Genomic DNA, 16,666 nt, shown 5'->3' with positions numbered 1-16,666 from the left:
CACCTTCCAGTATTTCTCCAGTTCCCTTTGGGAAGTTCCTGTTCATTCTGCTCCCACTGCCCCTTGATGCAGCATATTCAAATCGCAGCGACTTACTCTTCCAACCCCCTCTGGTATTTTTTGGCCACTTGTCTTCGATCTGCGTTTTCTGGTTACTGACCCTCCTGCTGCTGGAAGCCATTGCTCTTTGTTCTCCGAGTAACAAACAATCTGATGGAGGAAGTCGGCAGGTCGAGCAGCATCTAGGGGGGTGGGGAAGGAATCGCTCCCCCCCCCCCCCCCCCCCACAGATGCTGCTCGACCTGCTGAGTTCCTCCAGCAGTTTGTCGCTCCAGATCCCAGCACCTGCAGTCTCATGTCTTTTTCTGCTCTTCGTTTTTTAAAAAAGCCTTATGACTTTAAATACTTCTCTCCAACCTGGAGCCTTTACCTCAAAGTCGGAAGTATCATGCCAGTGAAGCAAGTGTGGGTGTTAAGGTTGACCCTCTAGGGCAGTACTGAAGGAGTGTTGCACTGTCTGAGGTGCCAGCTTTCAAGTGAGTTCTTGGTCCATCTGAGAGAGCAGATGGTTTCAGAAGAGAGTGTGACCCTATTTGAGAAGATGCAGGGGAACTTTCCCACTTTCACAATGCCAGTGTTTATCAACCAACTGATGTCGCTAAAACAAATGATCTGGCCATTTATCCCTTGTCTGTTTGTGGGAACTTGCTGTATGCAAACTCCACTGTTTCCTACAACAGGGACCGCACTTTGAATGCAGTTCATTGGTTGTGAAATGCTTTGGGGAATCGGAGGCCATGAAAGATGCTTTCTATCAAACTTGGTTGGACATGTGCCAGAGAAACAAACCCAACCAGTATATGTTGGTACTTGCATTCCAGCTGAGTCACCTCCTGTCTTTCCTGATCTAAATGTATCAGGGTGTCTCTCTATTCCTTTCTATCTCGCGTTTGTCCAGACTCTCCTCAAGTCCATGCATATTATTCCCCTCAACTACTCCCTGTAGACACAAGCTCCATTTACCATGTTTTTTGGGTAGAGAGGTTTCTTTTGAATTCTCTACTGGATTTCTAGTTGACTGTCCTATATCAATGGCCTCCTGCTCCCTTACAACTGCAAGTATCTTCCCTGCTTTCACATTATTAAAACCTTTCGTCATCAATTATGAGACTCAGTTTGTATCTCCTTTCCTGATGCCTGCATCCTTGCACTCTGTACCCTCTATGTTCTTTCTATAATATGGTGACCAGGGCTCAGTGCAGTGCCACACTGTAGAAATGCAGGTCTTTAATTTTATTTCCTTTTGCCTTTATCTAATTTGAAGGAGAACAAATTCAGTCTTTGGTATTGGTTTATTATTGTTACGTGTACCAAGAGGCAGTGAAAAGCTTCTGTTTTGCATGCCATCCTGACAGACCATGTCATGCATAATTACATTGTTTTTTTGTATATAAATTTCCTCAATGTAGGAGGTAGTGTTACAGCTCCAGAGAAAGTGCAGGTAGACAAATTCAGGGGCCACAACGAGGTAGATTGGCAGATCGAGAGTTCATCTTTTAGCATACGAGAGGTCCGTTCAAGAGTCTTGATAACAGTGGGATAGAAGCTGTCTTTCTGGTACATGTTCTCAAGCTTTTGTATCTTCTGCCTGATGGGAGAAGGATGACTGGGGTGGGAGGGGTCTTTGATTATGTTAGCTGCTTCCAGTCGCTCAATATTACAAAGAGCCCTTTGTAGCTTTCAAAAGGGAATCGTATATGTCCGTGGAAAGTTGTGGATGAGTTGCTGAAGTGAAACCATTCCTACGGAGCAGTGCCCAGAGTTGGATGCCCCTGCTTCAGATGAGGTTTAGCAATGATGGAGAACGCAATGATCTTCTGCACGCCAGTAAGGAGATGTCAGGGAGAGTACCGCCAGTAGGATGGATGCATAAACCTCTGTGTGGGGATCTGCCTATTAGAAGGGTGTTTGCATCCATGCAAGATTCCTGCCCAATCCAGGCCCTAAGTGAGGCTGGGAGTTTGGATTTAAGGGGAGGATGACTCCAAGCAGTGAAATTGCTGAGAGAGCTTACACAAACTAAGGCTGTATTCCCTGGAGTTCGGAGGAATAGTGGAATCATACAGCACTGAAATAGGCCCTTCGGCCCACCATGTCTATGTTGACTGTCGAGTACTTATCTACATTAATCCCACTTACTTGCACTTGGTCCATAGTCTTCAATGCTTTGGCCTTTCAGGTGTTCATCTAGATGCTTAAATGTTGTGAGAATCTCTGCCTCCACCACCCCTTAGGTAGTGCGATCCAGATTCCAACCAAGGATGAGCTGGTTTTATTGGAGGGGATCTGGTAGGATGGACAGACTATTTCATCAGAGTTAGGAGCCCAGGAGAGGTGGGGCAAGATCTAAATTTTAGTACTGGGTCTTTCAGGAACAAACTTGAGTGCCTTGTTTAAAGGCAAGTAGGTGTTTTGCAATTGGCGCTGGGTCAATTGTTAAATCTGGAGCATTATTAATAAAGGCGTTAAGGGAGATGGAAAAGAGTGAGGTCACAGCACAACCATGACTTCACTGAGTGGTGGAACAGGCTAAAGGGCCGGATGGCCTCCTCCTATCCAGCCTGGTACGGAGGCTCCAATGCACAGGACTGCAAGAGGCTGTAGAGGATTGAGGACTCAGCCAGCTCCATCACATCAACCATCCCCACCATCGAGGACATCTTCAAGAGGCGATGCCTCAAGAAGGCAGCATCCATCATTGGGGACCCTCACCGCCCTATTCTCGTTACTACCATTGGGGAGGAGCTACAGGAGCCTGAAGACCCACATTCAACAATTCAAGAATAGCTCCTTCCCCTCCGCCATCAGATTTCTGAGCGGTCCATGAACCCATGAACACTACCTCGTTATTCCTTCCTTTTGCATTATTATTTTTGTAATTTTATCTTTTGCACTGTATCGCTGTAAAACAACAAATTTCACGTCATACAAATCAGTGATGATAAATCTGATTTTGATTCTGACTATTCCTATTCTATATTCTCACTCTGTCGCTGCTAAAACTTACGTCTTTGAGCTTTTGCTCCTCTCCCCTTGCATAGCTTGATATCAAGGATGTTGATCGACACGCCCTTGGCATGGGAGAGTTGTAGAAAAGAGGGACCAAGGAGTGCAAGTACATAGTTCTCTGAAAGTGGTGTCACAGGTAGACAAAGTGGTGAAGAAGGTGCTTGGTATGCTGGCCGCCTTCGGTATAGGACTTGGGACGTTATGTCCCAGTAGTACAAGATGTTGGTGAGGCCCCACTTGGAGTACGGTGGACAGTTTTGGTTACCTTGTTATAGGAAAGACGTCATTAAGCTAGAGAGAATGCAACAAAGATTTATGAGAATGTTGCCAGGACTCGAGGGCCTGAATTATGTGGAGATATTGGGCTGACTAGGACTTTAGTCCTCGGTGCATAGGGCTGGAGGTGTACAAGATCATGAGGGGCATAGATAGGGTGAATGCACACTGCCCTATCCCCAGGGAAAGGGAATCAAAAACTGAAGGTAATAGATTGAAGAGGAGAGGGAAAGATTTAAAAGGGACCTGAGGGGCTGCCAGAGGAAATGGTTGAGGCAGCTACAGTAACAACATTTGAGAGACACTTGGGACAGGTACATGGATGGGAAAGGTTTAGAGGGATGTGGGCCAAACGCAGGCAAATGGGACGAGCTTAGATGAGCACCTTGGTCGGCATGGACGTTTGACCAGAAGACATAGGAGCAGAATTAGGCCATTTGGCCCATTGAGTTTGCTCCGCCATTCGATCATGGCTGAACTTATTTTTCCCTCAACCCCATTCTCCTGCCTTCTCTCCATGACCTTTGATGCCCTTAATCAAGAACCTCCACTTTAAATACACCCAATGACTTGGCCTGCAAGCCCTCATGGCAACGAATTCCACAGATTCACCGCCCTCTGGCTGAAGAAATTCCTCCTCATTTCTGTTCTAGAGGGTCATCCTTCTATTCTGAGGCTGTGCCCTCTGGTTCTAGACCCTCCCACTGATGGAAACATCCTCTCCACATCTGCTCTATCCAGGCCTTTCGATATTCGGTAGGTTTCAATGAGATCTCCCCCCTCATTAGAAGGATGACCACCGGGTTGAAGGGTCTGTTTCTGTGCTGTATTACTCTGACTCTATATTTAATAATATCCTGGGTGCTATATAAATGAAGTTTGTTGTTCATGGAGGTGTTGGCTGAATGGTTGTTTTTTCTCACCCGAGGGGTTTGGGCGGGTCGGTCACTCCCAGCTTCCGTGGCTGGACCGGAGACGGCCACTGTCCTGAAGTGGTACCGAAGCATCTGGGCCAGAACTACTAGACCGTACAACAGTGCTTCCCCCCCCCCCCCCCCCCCCCCCCCCCCCAAGGCTGTCAGGCTCCTGAATACCCTGGAGACAGTCTCAGACAAATGCCGCGTCAAAAGCCCTGGTTTGCACAACGGTGCATGAGAACTTTGGCTGCAGCTGAACACGTTTAGACACTTAGTTCAATACACTGGGTCCTGTATTTTCTTTGTCCAACTCGGTTTTGCACTAAACTTGTACTAATTTTGTATCCTGTATATACATACAATTTTTTGCACTATTTGTGCTCGCACAATTCTTCTGTTGTATGTTCTCTGTTGTGAGTCTGGGGGAAACGACATTTCGCTCCTCCGTGTGTTTTACAGCATATGGGTGAATGACAATAAAGTAACTTGAACTGTGCTCTCCAGATGGCCGGGATGCAGATGCCCCCACGCTCAATGGGAATGTCCCGCATGCCCCACCCTCCCGGAATGCAGATGGGCTTCCCCATGGGGGTGGTGCCACCAGGCATGGGCCCTCGCATGCACATGCCGGCCGTGGACCCCTCTGCCCTCTCCGAGGATGAGCGACTGAAGCTGGCACAGCAACAAGCCGCCATCCTGATCCAGCAAGAGGAGCGAGCCAAGGTAAAGGGGCTGGGGATGGACGGTCAGGATCTCGAATGCGGTTTGGCATGGGACGTGGACCTCGGGAGGGGGCACGAAAAGTGACGGTGGATTTCCCCTGCTGCACCTTCTCCAGGCTTATCCGTCGAGGATTTGCACGGCGCTGGGAATTCTAGGTGCAGCAGGGACCATTCAGTCCATCACTTGGGTGCCAGCTCTGTTATTGTCCACTGCAATCGCATTTGCCCTGTGTCCAACTCTTTCCTCTCGCGGGAAGCTGTTTTTTTTCTCATTCGTCCACCTTGCAGTACACCAGATGGAGGTGTCGCTGGCAAGGCCAGTGTTTATTCCTCATGCCTTGCGGCCCTCGAAGTTGGTGGTCAACCTTCCTCCTTCAGGTGCCGCAGATCGTGTGGCAATAGCACTCCCGTGGAGGTAGGGAGTCCCAAGATGTCGTCTCACTGCTTGTGGGAGGGGGTTAGCTACCCTCCAGCTAATGGTGGGGAGTGGGCGGGGGAGCCCAGTGGTATTCCTGATCTCTATCCTGGTAGCTCGGGAGCAAAGCTTGCCTGAGTTCCGCTGCCCCCACAGGACGCATGACCTGCCTGCACTCTGTGATTAACCTCACAGTAAATAAGGCCACTGCTCTGGGCAAACGCAGCACATGGCGTCAAGAGGCCGCATTTTACTTGTGACGTCCTCCTTTCAGGGTGGCGAGCGGATATTTGGCGATCAGGTGAAGGATCAGGAGCTGCTTGAGCAACAGAAGCGGGTAAAGTTCTGTGATGGGTTGTATCCAACAGCTGCCAGGGCTGCTGGGGGGGTGGGTGGGTGCCAAAGAGATGCCTTTAGGAAGTGAGAAGTGGGGGCGCGCGTGTGCAGGACAACCTGCAAGGGACATTGCGTACATTTGTGCATTTCCCACGCATGCGATACTCCCTGTAGGAGACAAGTCTGTGAGTGTGAAGGGCTGCCTACAAGTTGTGTGTGTGCGCCTATGCGCACACGCACACAGGCAAGGTTGCCTGTGTGAAGTTGTTTCTGTGTGTGCAGGAGTCCCCACACAGGGTTACAAGTTGTGTGCACCTGCGGAGGTGTGAGATGCACCTGAACGGTGCAGAGAGCTGTAAATTGTTTGGGAAGGGTGGTCAGAGGGGCAGCTGCTGGTTAGGTTGCATGCACAGGTGCTTTTGCAAGCAGGTGAGGCGCAGGGCTTCCTTCTGTGCCTCTCCCGTTGACCTGGATTTCCCCCTCCCTTTCTCTCTCTCTCTCCCCTCAGGCAGCAGCATTATTGGAGCATGAACGGAAACAGCAGGAGATGATGCAGCAAGGTCCACCGGGACCCCGGCCCTTGGAGGTCGGGCCTCGGCCGCTGGGACCTCGAGGTAACTAACCTGTTCGTCATGCTACTGATCACTGTAGTCCCAAGGCATTGCTGTCGCCTTTTGCTTTGTGTGTGTGTGTGTGTGTGTGTCTTTGTTTGTGTTGAATCACTGAGCTGGTTCTGGCAGAGGTTCGTGTGCTGATGTCGTCAACCTAGGTTAAATGGCCTGCAAGACGGTGGTGCTAGCACCTTGGAGTTTGAGGTCCTGCCCCTGAGACTGGTGTGAGGTGGAAAGTGGCAGTGCCCCTCTAACGGACTTGTTGCATTCTTCACTCAATCCCTACGTGGTTCGACTCTTTCCCTGTCCGTGTCCTGAGATGTACAGGCTATTTATACTAATTGGTAGCTGGCCTTGAACGATTTCACACAACACCTTCTCACATGATCGGGCGCTTTGCATTCAGGTCTTTGTTGGCCAATGCAGAGTGCACATCTTCGTCTTTTAGCTAATACTTATCCCCATTTCCAAATCTTCCGTGCTCTCCTCAACCCTTTATCCCTTTTATCTCCTCCAGGCCGACAGCTCCCCGAGACCTCTGCACCCCTTTTCTGCCTTCTTGACCAACCCTGATTTCCATCACTCCACCATTGACGACTGTGCCTTTTGTCTTTCTGTAATTCCCTCTGTGTACGCCAGCCCGTCCTGGGCTCGGCACTCCATCCTGTCCATCTACACAGTGCGTTGCATTGTGAAGACCAATAGACTTGTCAAAGATGCCTGCCATGCTCTCTTCTGATAAGATAAGATATCTTTAACAGTCATATGCACATCGAAACACGCAGTGAAATACATCATTTTGCATAGTGTGTTCTGGGGGCAGCCCGCAAGTGTCGCCACTTTTCTGGCGCCAGCGTAGCATGCCCACAACTTCCTAACCCTTAAGTCTTTGGAATGTGGGAGGAAACAGGAGCACCCGGAGGAAACCCACGCAGACACGGGGAGAACGTACAAACTCCTTACAGACAGCAGCGGGAATTGAACCCGTGTCGCTGGCGCTGTAATAGCGTTACACTAACCGCTACACCATCGTGCCTGCCGTTCTGGGAGCAGATACAAGTGTTTGAAAGCCTAAGTGTCTGGACTTAAGATCAGCTTTTTCCACACTGCTATCAGACTTCTGAACCAATCACTTCTTTCACATTCCCAACACGGTGGTATTGCCACGTTCTCAGACTCTTAATTCTACCTCTCTCGGTTATTCTGCTATTGTCACTTCAGCATTTCTTCTTGCACTACTACAGATTTCACTACAATCTTTGTACCATTTTGTTGTTTTGTGCTTGTCACTGCATTGTAGTTTTTCTTATTACCAAGTATACTGTTTACTCTGAGCTTCATGCAAGCAAGATATTTCATTGCACCCTGGTGGTGTATATGACAATAAACTAATCTATCGATCTAAACCTTTCCACCTCTTGCCTTTCTTGTGAGGTGTTCTATGTCTTGTTCACCTATTCTAATGTCCCCTTGTGTTTTTTGGTTTGTTTTTGATTCTTGTGAACCACTTAGCTATGTTCAAGGCATATGAAAAATGTAAGCTGTTATTAGCCACAGTGTGATATAGCTTTTTCTCTTAAAATCTTATCCTATTTTTCTCTCCCGTCTTTCTATCCTGCATTAGGCAATGGACCTGTGCCCTTGCCTCTCTCCGTGGCTGTGCGTCCAGTACCCCCGGGGACTCCCACCACACTGGCTGGGACAGGGCTGGGTCCACGCCTGCGAGGACCTCCCCCACCGCCTGGAGAAGAGAACAGAGAGGTAATGGACTTGCGCAGAGTCTGCGGCACGGAGCTGGCCTGACAAATTCACTGTAAATGTGAAAGGAAATCAGAAAACTGTAAATACTCGGATCAGGCAGCGTTTGTGGAGAGAACAGCAAGAGTTGACGTCTCAGGTTGATGACCTTTCATCCGAACTGGGCAATGTTAGAAATCAAAGATATTTTCAGTTGCAGGGGCACGGGGTAGGTGGAGAGAACAAAGGGGATGTCAGTGCTAGGTCAGAGCCCGGGAGGTGCAGCTGAGAGAGGGTGGTAGAGGCTTTAATCGTAGCTGATCTGTGTGGAGGAGATGTGACTTGAAGGAGATGAATTGAAACAAAGAACAGTGCTTGAATGGAGATACAAAGGAAAGACCTTGTATTTTATGTCTCTGCAGGATACTTAATTATTTTTAAAGTCCAGTTTAGACTTGTATCATCTGTTCCCCTCGCCCACTCACTATGTATGTCTTCAGTCTCTCTAGAATACCCTCTTGGATTCATTACTGACTATCGTACTATCAATGGCTTGTAGCTCTGGAGCTTTCCCTTCCTGGGGGAGAGACTGGCCTGTCCAGGCTTTCCCTGACGATTGAAGTCAGAGTTATACAGCATGGAAACAGGCCCTTTGGCCCAACTGGTCCATGCTGACCAAGATGCCTACCTGACTCAGTCCCATTTACCTGCATTTGGCCCAAAAACCGTTCCTATCCATGCATCTGTCCAAATGTCTTTTAAACATTGTAATTGTACCCGCCTCTACCACCTCCTCTGGCAGCTTGTTCCATTTACCCACTGCCCTCTGTTCCCTCAGGTTCCCTTTGAATCTTTCCCCTCTCACCTTAAATCTATACCCTCTAGTTTTGGACTCCTGTACCCTGAAAAAAAGACTGACCATTCACGTTACGATGACCTTTCCTTTCTGGTGTTGTTGGAAATGGGAGAGGAGAGAGTTAGGTGCCTTCCTTAAATCTCCAAAGGATTGGTACTTGTTCACCCTCGCCTGTTGTACGAAGCAACCCCACATACGCACCCATAACCCCCCTCCTTCTTTTGCCCCTTCATAATAAGAGGTAATTTACAGCAGCTTGTTAATCTACCAGCATATGTTTGGGATGCCGGAGGAATCTGAAACTGGATCGCAGTTGCAGGGAGAACGTGCAAACTCCATACAGACGGCACCAGAGGTCGGGATCGAACCCAGGTCCTTGGAGCTGTGTACCGGCTAACTGCAGTGCCAGCATCCTGCCCTGTAACCAAGCTCATTCGCCTTAACCCCGTCTCTTAATACCCGTGGTTCACTAAAATCAAATCCCTTTTAAGTTCCAACTTTCTCCTGCTCTCTATGTTTTGTAATCTTCATTTCTGAAACACAGGCACTAATATTTAGACTCTGCCCTCCAGTCCCACACTGCCTGACCCGCAGAAACTGTTTCCTCCTGTCATCCCCCTCCTCACCTTCTGCCATTGCTTGAGCCAAATCTTCTTGCTCTCCTCCTCTTAGTTGCAGAGCAATACAGCATGGATACAGGCCATTCGGCCCAACCAGTCCATGCTGACCATGCTGCCCACCCATCTAGTCCCAATTTCCTGCATTGGGCCCATATCCCTCCAAGCCCCGCCCCTCCGTGTACCTATCCGAGTGCTTCTTAAATGAGACTGTTGTACCTGCCTCACCAACTCCCTCTGGCAGCTCGTTTAATATACTCACCACCCTCTAGGCAAAAAAAAGTTGCCCCTCAGGTCCCTTTTAAATCTTTCCCCTCTTGTCCTAAACCTATGCCTCCTGGTTTTGGACTCCCTTACCCTGAGGAAAAGACTGTTACTGTCCACCTTTTCTAAGTCTCTCATAATTTTAAACATTTCTATAAGGTCACCCTTAAGTCTCTTACTTTCCAAGGAATAAAGACCTAGCCTTGCCAGCCTCCCCCATAACTCAGGCCCTCTAGTCCTGGCAACATTCTCGTAAATCTTTTGTGCACTCTTTCTAGTTTAATCACATCTTTCCTGTAACAGTGTGACCAAAACTGTCACACAGTACTTCAAGTGTAGCTTCACCAACGACTTGTACAAGTGCAACGTTATGTCCCAACTCCTATACACAATGCCCTGACTGATGAAGGCCAGTGCGCCAAACACCTTTTTCACCACCCTGTCTACCTGTGACAACCGCTTTCAATGAACTATGCACTTGTACTCCTAGGTCCCTCTGTTCCATTACACTCCCTAGTGCCCTACCATTCATAGTACAAGTCCTATGCTGGTTTGATTTCCCAAACTGCATCGCCTCACACTTATCTGTATTGAAATCCATTTGCCACTCCTTGGCCCACTTCCCTAACTGATGGAGATTAACAGTATCGTAGAAATTTATGGCTCACTTAGCCCATGGAGTCTACTGAGCGAAAATTAAGAGGCAGAGTTCAGGGAGGCATGTAGAGCCACTCCCTCTCAGTGCCACAGCCTGGGTTTGGTGCTGACCTCTGGTGCTGTCTGTGTCATCTACACCTTCTACCTGTGACCAGGTGGAGCTCCTGTTTGCTCCCTCGTCCCATAGATGTTTGGATTGATAGGTTAATTGGCTGCTGTAAATTCCCTCTAGTGAGTGGTAGAATCTGTGATTAATGTAGGATTAGTGTAAATGGGTGGTTGATGGTTGGCATGGACTTGGTGGGCCGAAGGGCCTGTTTCAGTGCTGTATGACTCTAAGATCCGTCATGGGTGTTGGATTAGATTTATCAATATGATGTAGGTGTAATTGTGTGTCTGATCACATACTCCACCTGTTATTATGCATGGACTGTCTGTGAAGTTGCGTTGCTTCCCTTGCAGGGTGATGACATGGGCCCTGGACCAAGGATTCCCCAAGTGCTTGAGAAGATCCTTCAGCTCAAGGAGCAGCGCCAGGTGGAACTGACGGCGACATCAGAAGCATCCGGTAGGCTGAAGTACATCTGTTTCCCTGCCGTCTGCAAGGAGAAGGGAATGTTGAGTAGATTTGAGCTTGGTTGGGATGCTCCATGTGGGATCTGTTAGCTGGGTGTGCTGGTACTCGCTATTGGAGCCTCCTGGGACACATGTAGTCCAGTGAAAGTTGGTGAGATGAGGAGACGGAGAAGGTAGCTACTCGAATTGAACTTGAAAGTCGAGTTTATTGTCAGGTGCGCAAGTCCATGTGTGCACAGGTGCAATGAAAAACTTACTTGCAGCAGCATCACAGGCACACAGCATCAGATAAGCGGCATTCACAAGAAAAACCTAAACAATTTTTACAAGAGAGAACACAATTAGAACAGAAATGGTCTATTTTTGTGCAAAGTGGATATAGTGTTGCTATACTGAGGTAGTAATTAGGGTTGTGCTGGTTGGTTCAAGAACCGAATGGTTGAAGGGAAGTCGCTGTTCCTGAACCTGGTGGTGTGGGACTTCAGGCTTCTGTACCTCCTGCCCAATGGTAGCTGCGGGAAGATGGCACGGCCCGGGTGGTGGGGATCTATGGATGTTACCTTCTTGAGGCAGCGCCTCCTATAGATACTACCGATGGTGGGGAGGGACGTGCCCGTGATGTGTTGGGCAGAGTCCACTACTCTCTGTAGCTGCTTACATTCCTGTGCATTTGAATTGCCGTACCAGACTGTGATGCAACCAGTCAGGACACTTTCAACAGTACATCTCTAGAAGAGCTACAGATAGTAGAGTACTGTGGGTGACTGGACAACATGGAAGGAGATTTACCGTGCATCTAACCTGTGCCGTCTCTGCCCTGGGAGTGTGTGTGGGACCAGACAATGTAGAGAAAGTTCTACTGATTTTTAACCTGCATTATACCTGTCTTAGGAGTATGTGATGGGACAGTGTTCAGGATGCTTTACTGCATCCATACTGTCTGTTTTTAATATTTGGCATATTTGTTAATTGTTGGTTTTCTTGCATGATTCAGTTTAATTTTACGTTAGCCATCTGTGTCTGACTGTAACAAACCGCCATGGCTACAGGTATATTGGTGAAACCTACAACAGACTTGTTAAGTAAATTGCACCCAGAACAGAGCTAAAACAATAATTGCTGTTAGTTGCTGGAAGCATCACAGGTTTACACTCTGAGAGACTGTGGTGTAGTCTCTCTCCCCCCAGATGTGTCCTGTTGACTGCAAGTTTTCTTCCTCCTAGTTGTGACTGATCTCTCCCTCCCTTCTGCCTCCTATCTCTCTATACTTTCTCTCTTGCATCTTCTGTGGTAACTAACAGTCTCTGGAGCTACTTGATCCCTTGACTTTTTCATGGTACATTGTTTTGTTACCAGTTTTGTTTCTTTTACAGATTGAGCTGTTCAATATTATTCTCGTCCACTCTCTCACGGACTGAATGGTCCTTTGAATTAATTGTCTTGCATTCTATTAAGTGTGTTTTTTGCTTCACTGATAGTCCTATTGAATGTTTCAATACTTCCTTTACCTCAGTTCTGCCCCTATTTTACTTGTTTCAAGTACCACACTTTGTCAGCAATGTTGGAAGCACTCAGCATGTTGTTGGGTCTTCGAGCTGCAAGGCTCAGATGCTGCCTGATCTGCTGAGTGTTTCCAGGTGAGGAGGGCTGATATGCAGATGGAGGAGGGTGTCTCTTTCCTCTTCTCCTCCCTCTCCACCTGCCCATCACCACCACACTCCTCCCGTTGGGTCCCGTCCTCCGCTGCTCCCATCTGCCCTCCCCAACTCCATCCCTTCATTCCACGCTCCACCTTCCTCTCAAATCACATTCCGTCATCGTCAGCCCTCTGTCACCTCCACCTCTCACCTCCCAGCTCCCAGCTTCTGGTGCTGTTCCCACTCTCCCCTCCTGCATCTGCCTATCACCTTCCAGCTCTTGCTTCCCCATCCCTTCCCCTCCACCTTTTTATACCAGTTATCTCCCCCCTATCCTTCAGTCCAGATGAAGGATCTCCACTTGAAATGTCAACTGTCCATCCCCCTCCACAGATGCCGACTGACTGACTGAACCCGCTGAGTTCTTCCCAGCAGCTTGTATGTTGCTGCAGGCAAATAGTACCTTGGTCTTTATAGCAAAGAGATTAAAATAGGGAAATCTGATGACAGTCACACAGAGCCTTGGTGTGACCACACCTGGAAGATTGTGTACAATCCTTAAACAAAGGTGTGCGTGTTATCGAGCAAGGGCAGTAGTTCACCAGACTGGTTCCTGGAGTGGCAGGTCTGTCAAACGAGGAGAGATTGAGGAGGCTGGAGTTCGATTCTCTCGAGTTTTGAAGGATGAGAGGCGACTTTATTGAAATATACAGCAATCTTGATGAGCTGGGACATGTGAAGAGGATGTTTTTCCCCCTGACTGAGGCAGTGTGGTCACAATCTCAAAATAAGAGGTAGACCACTCAGGACTGAAATCAGAAGTTTCTTTGCTCAAAGCCTGGTGAACCTGTGGAATTTTCTATACCCTGAAGAGCTATGGCTGCTTAGTCACTGAGTTAATTCAAGCTGAGCTCATCAGCTTTTTGGATATTAGTGGAATGGAAGGATGTGGGGCTGGGGAGAGGTAAAAGATCAGCCGTAACCTTGTTTAATGTCAGAGCAGGCTCGAGGGTCTGGAAAGGACCCTGTTTCTCATGTTTTGCATTTAAACACTACTTTTTGTTTGAACCACCTCCTCGGAATGTTTGACAGAACTGCCAAGGGAACTTAACTCTGCACCTAATCCCCATTGTTTGTGCCTTGATTGTGTTGGGTGTTGGATGGGTCAGTGCAGTGGCTGCAAGATCTGGCTTCTCGATCTTGATAAGATAATGCACACAAATGCAGTTTGTTGGGCTAAGTTCCCACTGAGTTTTACAGTTCTGTGGTGAAGGGCTCTGCTACAAGCACAAGGCTGAGTCAGAGCTGTTGTCCGGTATCATTGATGAACCAAAGGGTTCTAGCATTGCTGCTTGTGTCTCCACAGACGAGGTGGATGCAGCAGTCGGAGCCACTCTAACCCCAGCCGACACGGAAGATGAAGAGCTTACATCGTCACTGTCGAAGAAAGAGGTTTGTTGCAGCTCGAGAGTGCCTTCCTCGCTCTGCCCCAAACCCCTGCCATCCTTGGCTCAGGCCTGTGGATTAACGTGTCACAGGCACTTCCACTGGTGGAACTTTCCTCCATCTCTTCCCATCTGGCACTTACTCTGCCGATGCCCAACCCCATATCCTTTCCCGAGACGTAAAGGGGGCATGGACTGGTTTCCCTCCAGAGACCTGACAAGCATCCAGGTCGGCAGTCACGTTTAGTTCCGAGGTAGTGCCACACTATCAGCAGGGAGGTGGTGAGACACCAATGGAGTTGGTCAACCAACTCGACCCGCATCGATGAAATAGTTTATGGGATCTTCCTCTGCACAAGTTGGGAGCTGTGTTTCCTATATTGCAAAAGTAAGCAGATCTCTGAAAGTACTTCACTGGCTGTGAAGCACTTCGGGATCTGGTACAAGGCACTATATCTGCCACGTCCTTCCAGTGTCCGTCGAGGTTTGAGGGGATGGAGCAGATGAGTTCTCTTCCGTTTTTTCAGAAAAATCGGAAACGCAGAAACAGAAAGAAGAAAAAGAAGACAGGACGGAGTGAGGAGAACGGGGTTCAGAAGAAGCCGGAGAAGGTGGAAGTGATGGACACAGGCACAGATGTCGAGGTGGAGTACGTAACTGAGGAGCCCGAAGTCTTTGATGCCAACTTCATCTACTTCAAGAGGATATTCGAGTCCTTCAGGGTAAGTAGTCAACTTGTCCAAACATGACCTTCCCTTTACAGATCCAAGCCGGCTATCCTTGGTTAATCTGTGCCTTTCTGAACGAAAGTTTACACTATCCTTTAGAATAGATTCCAATAATTTTCTCATCACTGAACTTATTGGTCTGTAATTACATGGCTTATGCTTCCCTCCCTTTTTAAGCTGTGGTGCAGTATAGAACTCTCATCCTTCTGCACTGATCCTGCAGTCAGAGAGGAATGAAAAATTGCCATTAGACCCTTCACAGTTTCCTGCTTTCTTTTTAAAGATGTGGAATATATTTTATACAGGCCAGGTGATTTACCAATTTTCAGAGATGATACTTCCTCTTTTACTTTACTTGCTCGTTCTCCTCAACCACAGTGTCGGTATTGTACCCCTGTCTTGTGAAGATGGTCACAGTACGTTCATTAAGAAACTTGCACCATCTATGTGCTGGTCAAAATAAATTCTCCTGAATATAACTTAGGACTTCTTTCACAACATGTTCATTATATCCACACACACGGACTCTTTCCTTGCTCTTTTTTTATGTTTGCAAAAACCAACTTCTGGGTTTTCTTTGATTTTTCTTTTCACTTGCCAGTGTTTTTTTTTGCTTTCCTATTTTTTTACAATTAATTTCACACCTCTACTTTCTGCTGTATTAAGCTCTGAGTTGGACATAACCTTTTTGTTTTTTTGCCTGCCCTATCCTCTGTACTTTAGATTTGGCCAGCCCCATCTTTTCTGTTTACCCTGAGCCCATCAAATCTCATCTGCTTCCCACTGCACAGAGACTGACTCACCTTAATGTAGTTGGATCAAGTCCACAGGTGAACACTGCTAGGACTCAAAGTTGGTCTTGTTTCAGTCTAGATTCTTTACTGCTGTTCTTTCTTTGTCTTTTTCCATAACTATGCTAAATCCAACTGTGATCATTAGCACAAATTATCTATACAACCTTCCACCTGTCCAGGGTCCTTCCCTATAAACTGTCCAGAGTTCGCTCCCTTCCCTGCCAAACTCACGTTGGGTTTGCGATGTACTGGCCAGAAAAGCTTTTGAATGTTTAGGAATCCTGTGCTCTATATACCATTTTATACCGACTGACGTTAACGGTGGGGTAACAGAAATCTTCTACCTCTACTGTCCTCGTTTGTTAGAAGTTTGCTTAAGAAGGTCAGTAAGTTAATTGGCCACTGCATATTGCCTCTACTATGTAGGTGAATGGTAGAATCTGCGGGGAGTATATAGAATGGAATGGAATTGGGATTAGTGTAAATTGGAGCAGACTCAGTGGGCTGAAGGGCCTGTTTCTGTGCTGTCTTTATGACTCTATTTGCTCTTCTGTCTCCCTATTTAAAAATAAATACACAGACACACAGGCTGAGGCAGCATTTAATTGACCATCACTAGTTGCCCCTGAGAAGGTGTTGGTGAGCTGCCACCTCAAACTGCTGCAGACCATGAGGTGTGGGTATACCTGTTGGGTAGAAGGCTCCAGGATTTTGACCCAGCGACGGTGAAGGAACGGCGATGTGTTCCCAAGTCAGGATGGGGTGTAGCTTGGAGGGCAACTCCCAGGAGGAGGTGTTCCCTGTGCCCCTGCTGCCCTCGTCCTTCCAGCAGGTAGCAGTTGTGGAATTTGGAAGGCGCTGTCTCAGGAGGCTTGATAAGCTGCTGCAGTACATCTTCGTAGATGGTACAAACTGCTGCTACTGTGCGTCGGTGGTGGTGTGAGTGAATGGTTGTGGGTTGGGTGTCTGTCAAGTGGGCTACTATGCCCTGTATGGTGTCAGGCTTCTT

General features: G+C 47.9%; 1 protein-coding gene across 6 annotated transcripts in view; it reads left to right on the top strand.

The window, feature by feature from the left end:
* The window catches only part of sf3b2 (splicing factor 3b, subunit 2), a 113,587-nt gene that overhangs the window by 10,866 nt on the left and 86,055 nt on the right, over nt 1-16,666 (top strand). For 5 of the 6 annotated variants that reach the window (XM_052045133.1, XM_052045131.1, XM_052045130.1 and 2 more), the window contains exons 4-10: nt 4,767-4,985; nt 5,674-5,736; nt 6,244-6,349; nt 7,971-8,107; nt 10,940-11,045; nt 14,057-14,142; nt 14,663-14,857. In XM_052045133.1, coding sequence (XP_051901093.1) covers nt 4,767-4,985; nt 5,674-5,736; nt 6,244-6,349; nt 7,971-8,107; nt 10,940-11,045; nt 14,057-14,142; nt 14,663-14,857 — 912 coding nt within the window. The remainder of the gene's footprint in view (nt 1-4,766; nt 4,986-5,673; nt 5,737-6,243; nt 6,350-7,970; nt 8,108-10,939; nt 11,046-14,056; nt 14,143-14,662; nt 14,858-16,666) is intronic. The other variant, XM_052045134.1, reaches the window with a different exon arrangement.

The sequence above is a fragment of the Pristis pectinata genome, chromosome 38 (genome assembly GCF_009764475.1).
Source record: "Pristis pectinata isolate sPriPec2 chromosome 38, sPriPec2.1.pri, whole genome shotgun sequence".
Lineage (NCBI taxonomy): Eukaryota > Metazoa > Chordata > Chondrichthyes > Rhinopristiformes > Pristidae > Pristis > Pristis pectinata.
This window is presented reverse-complemented; position numbering and strand designations above follow the sequence as displayed.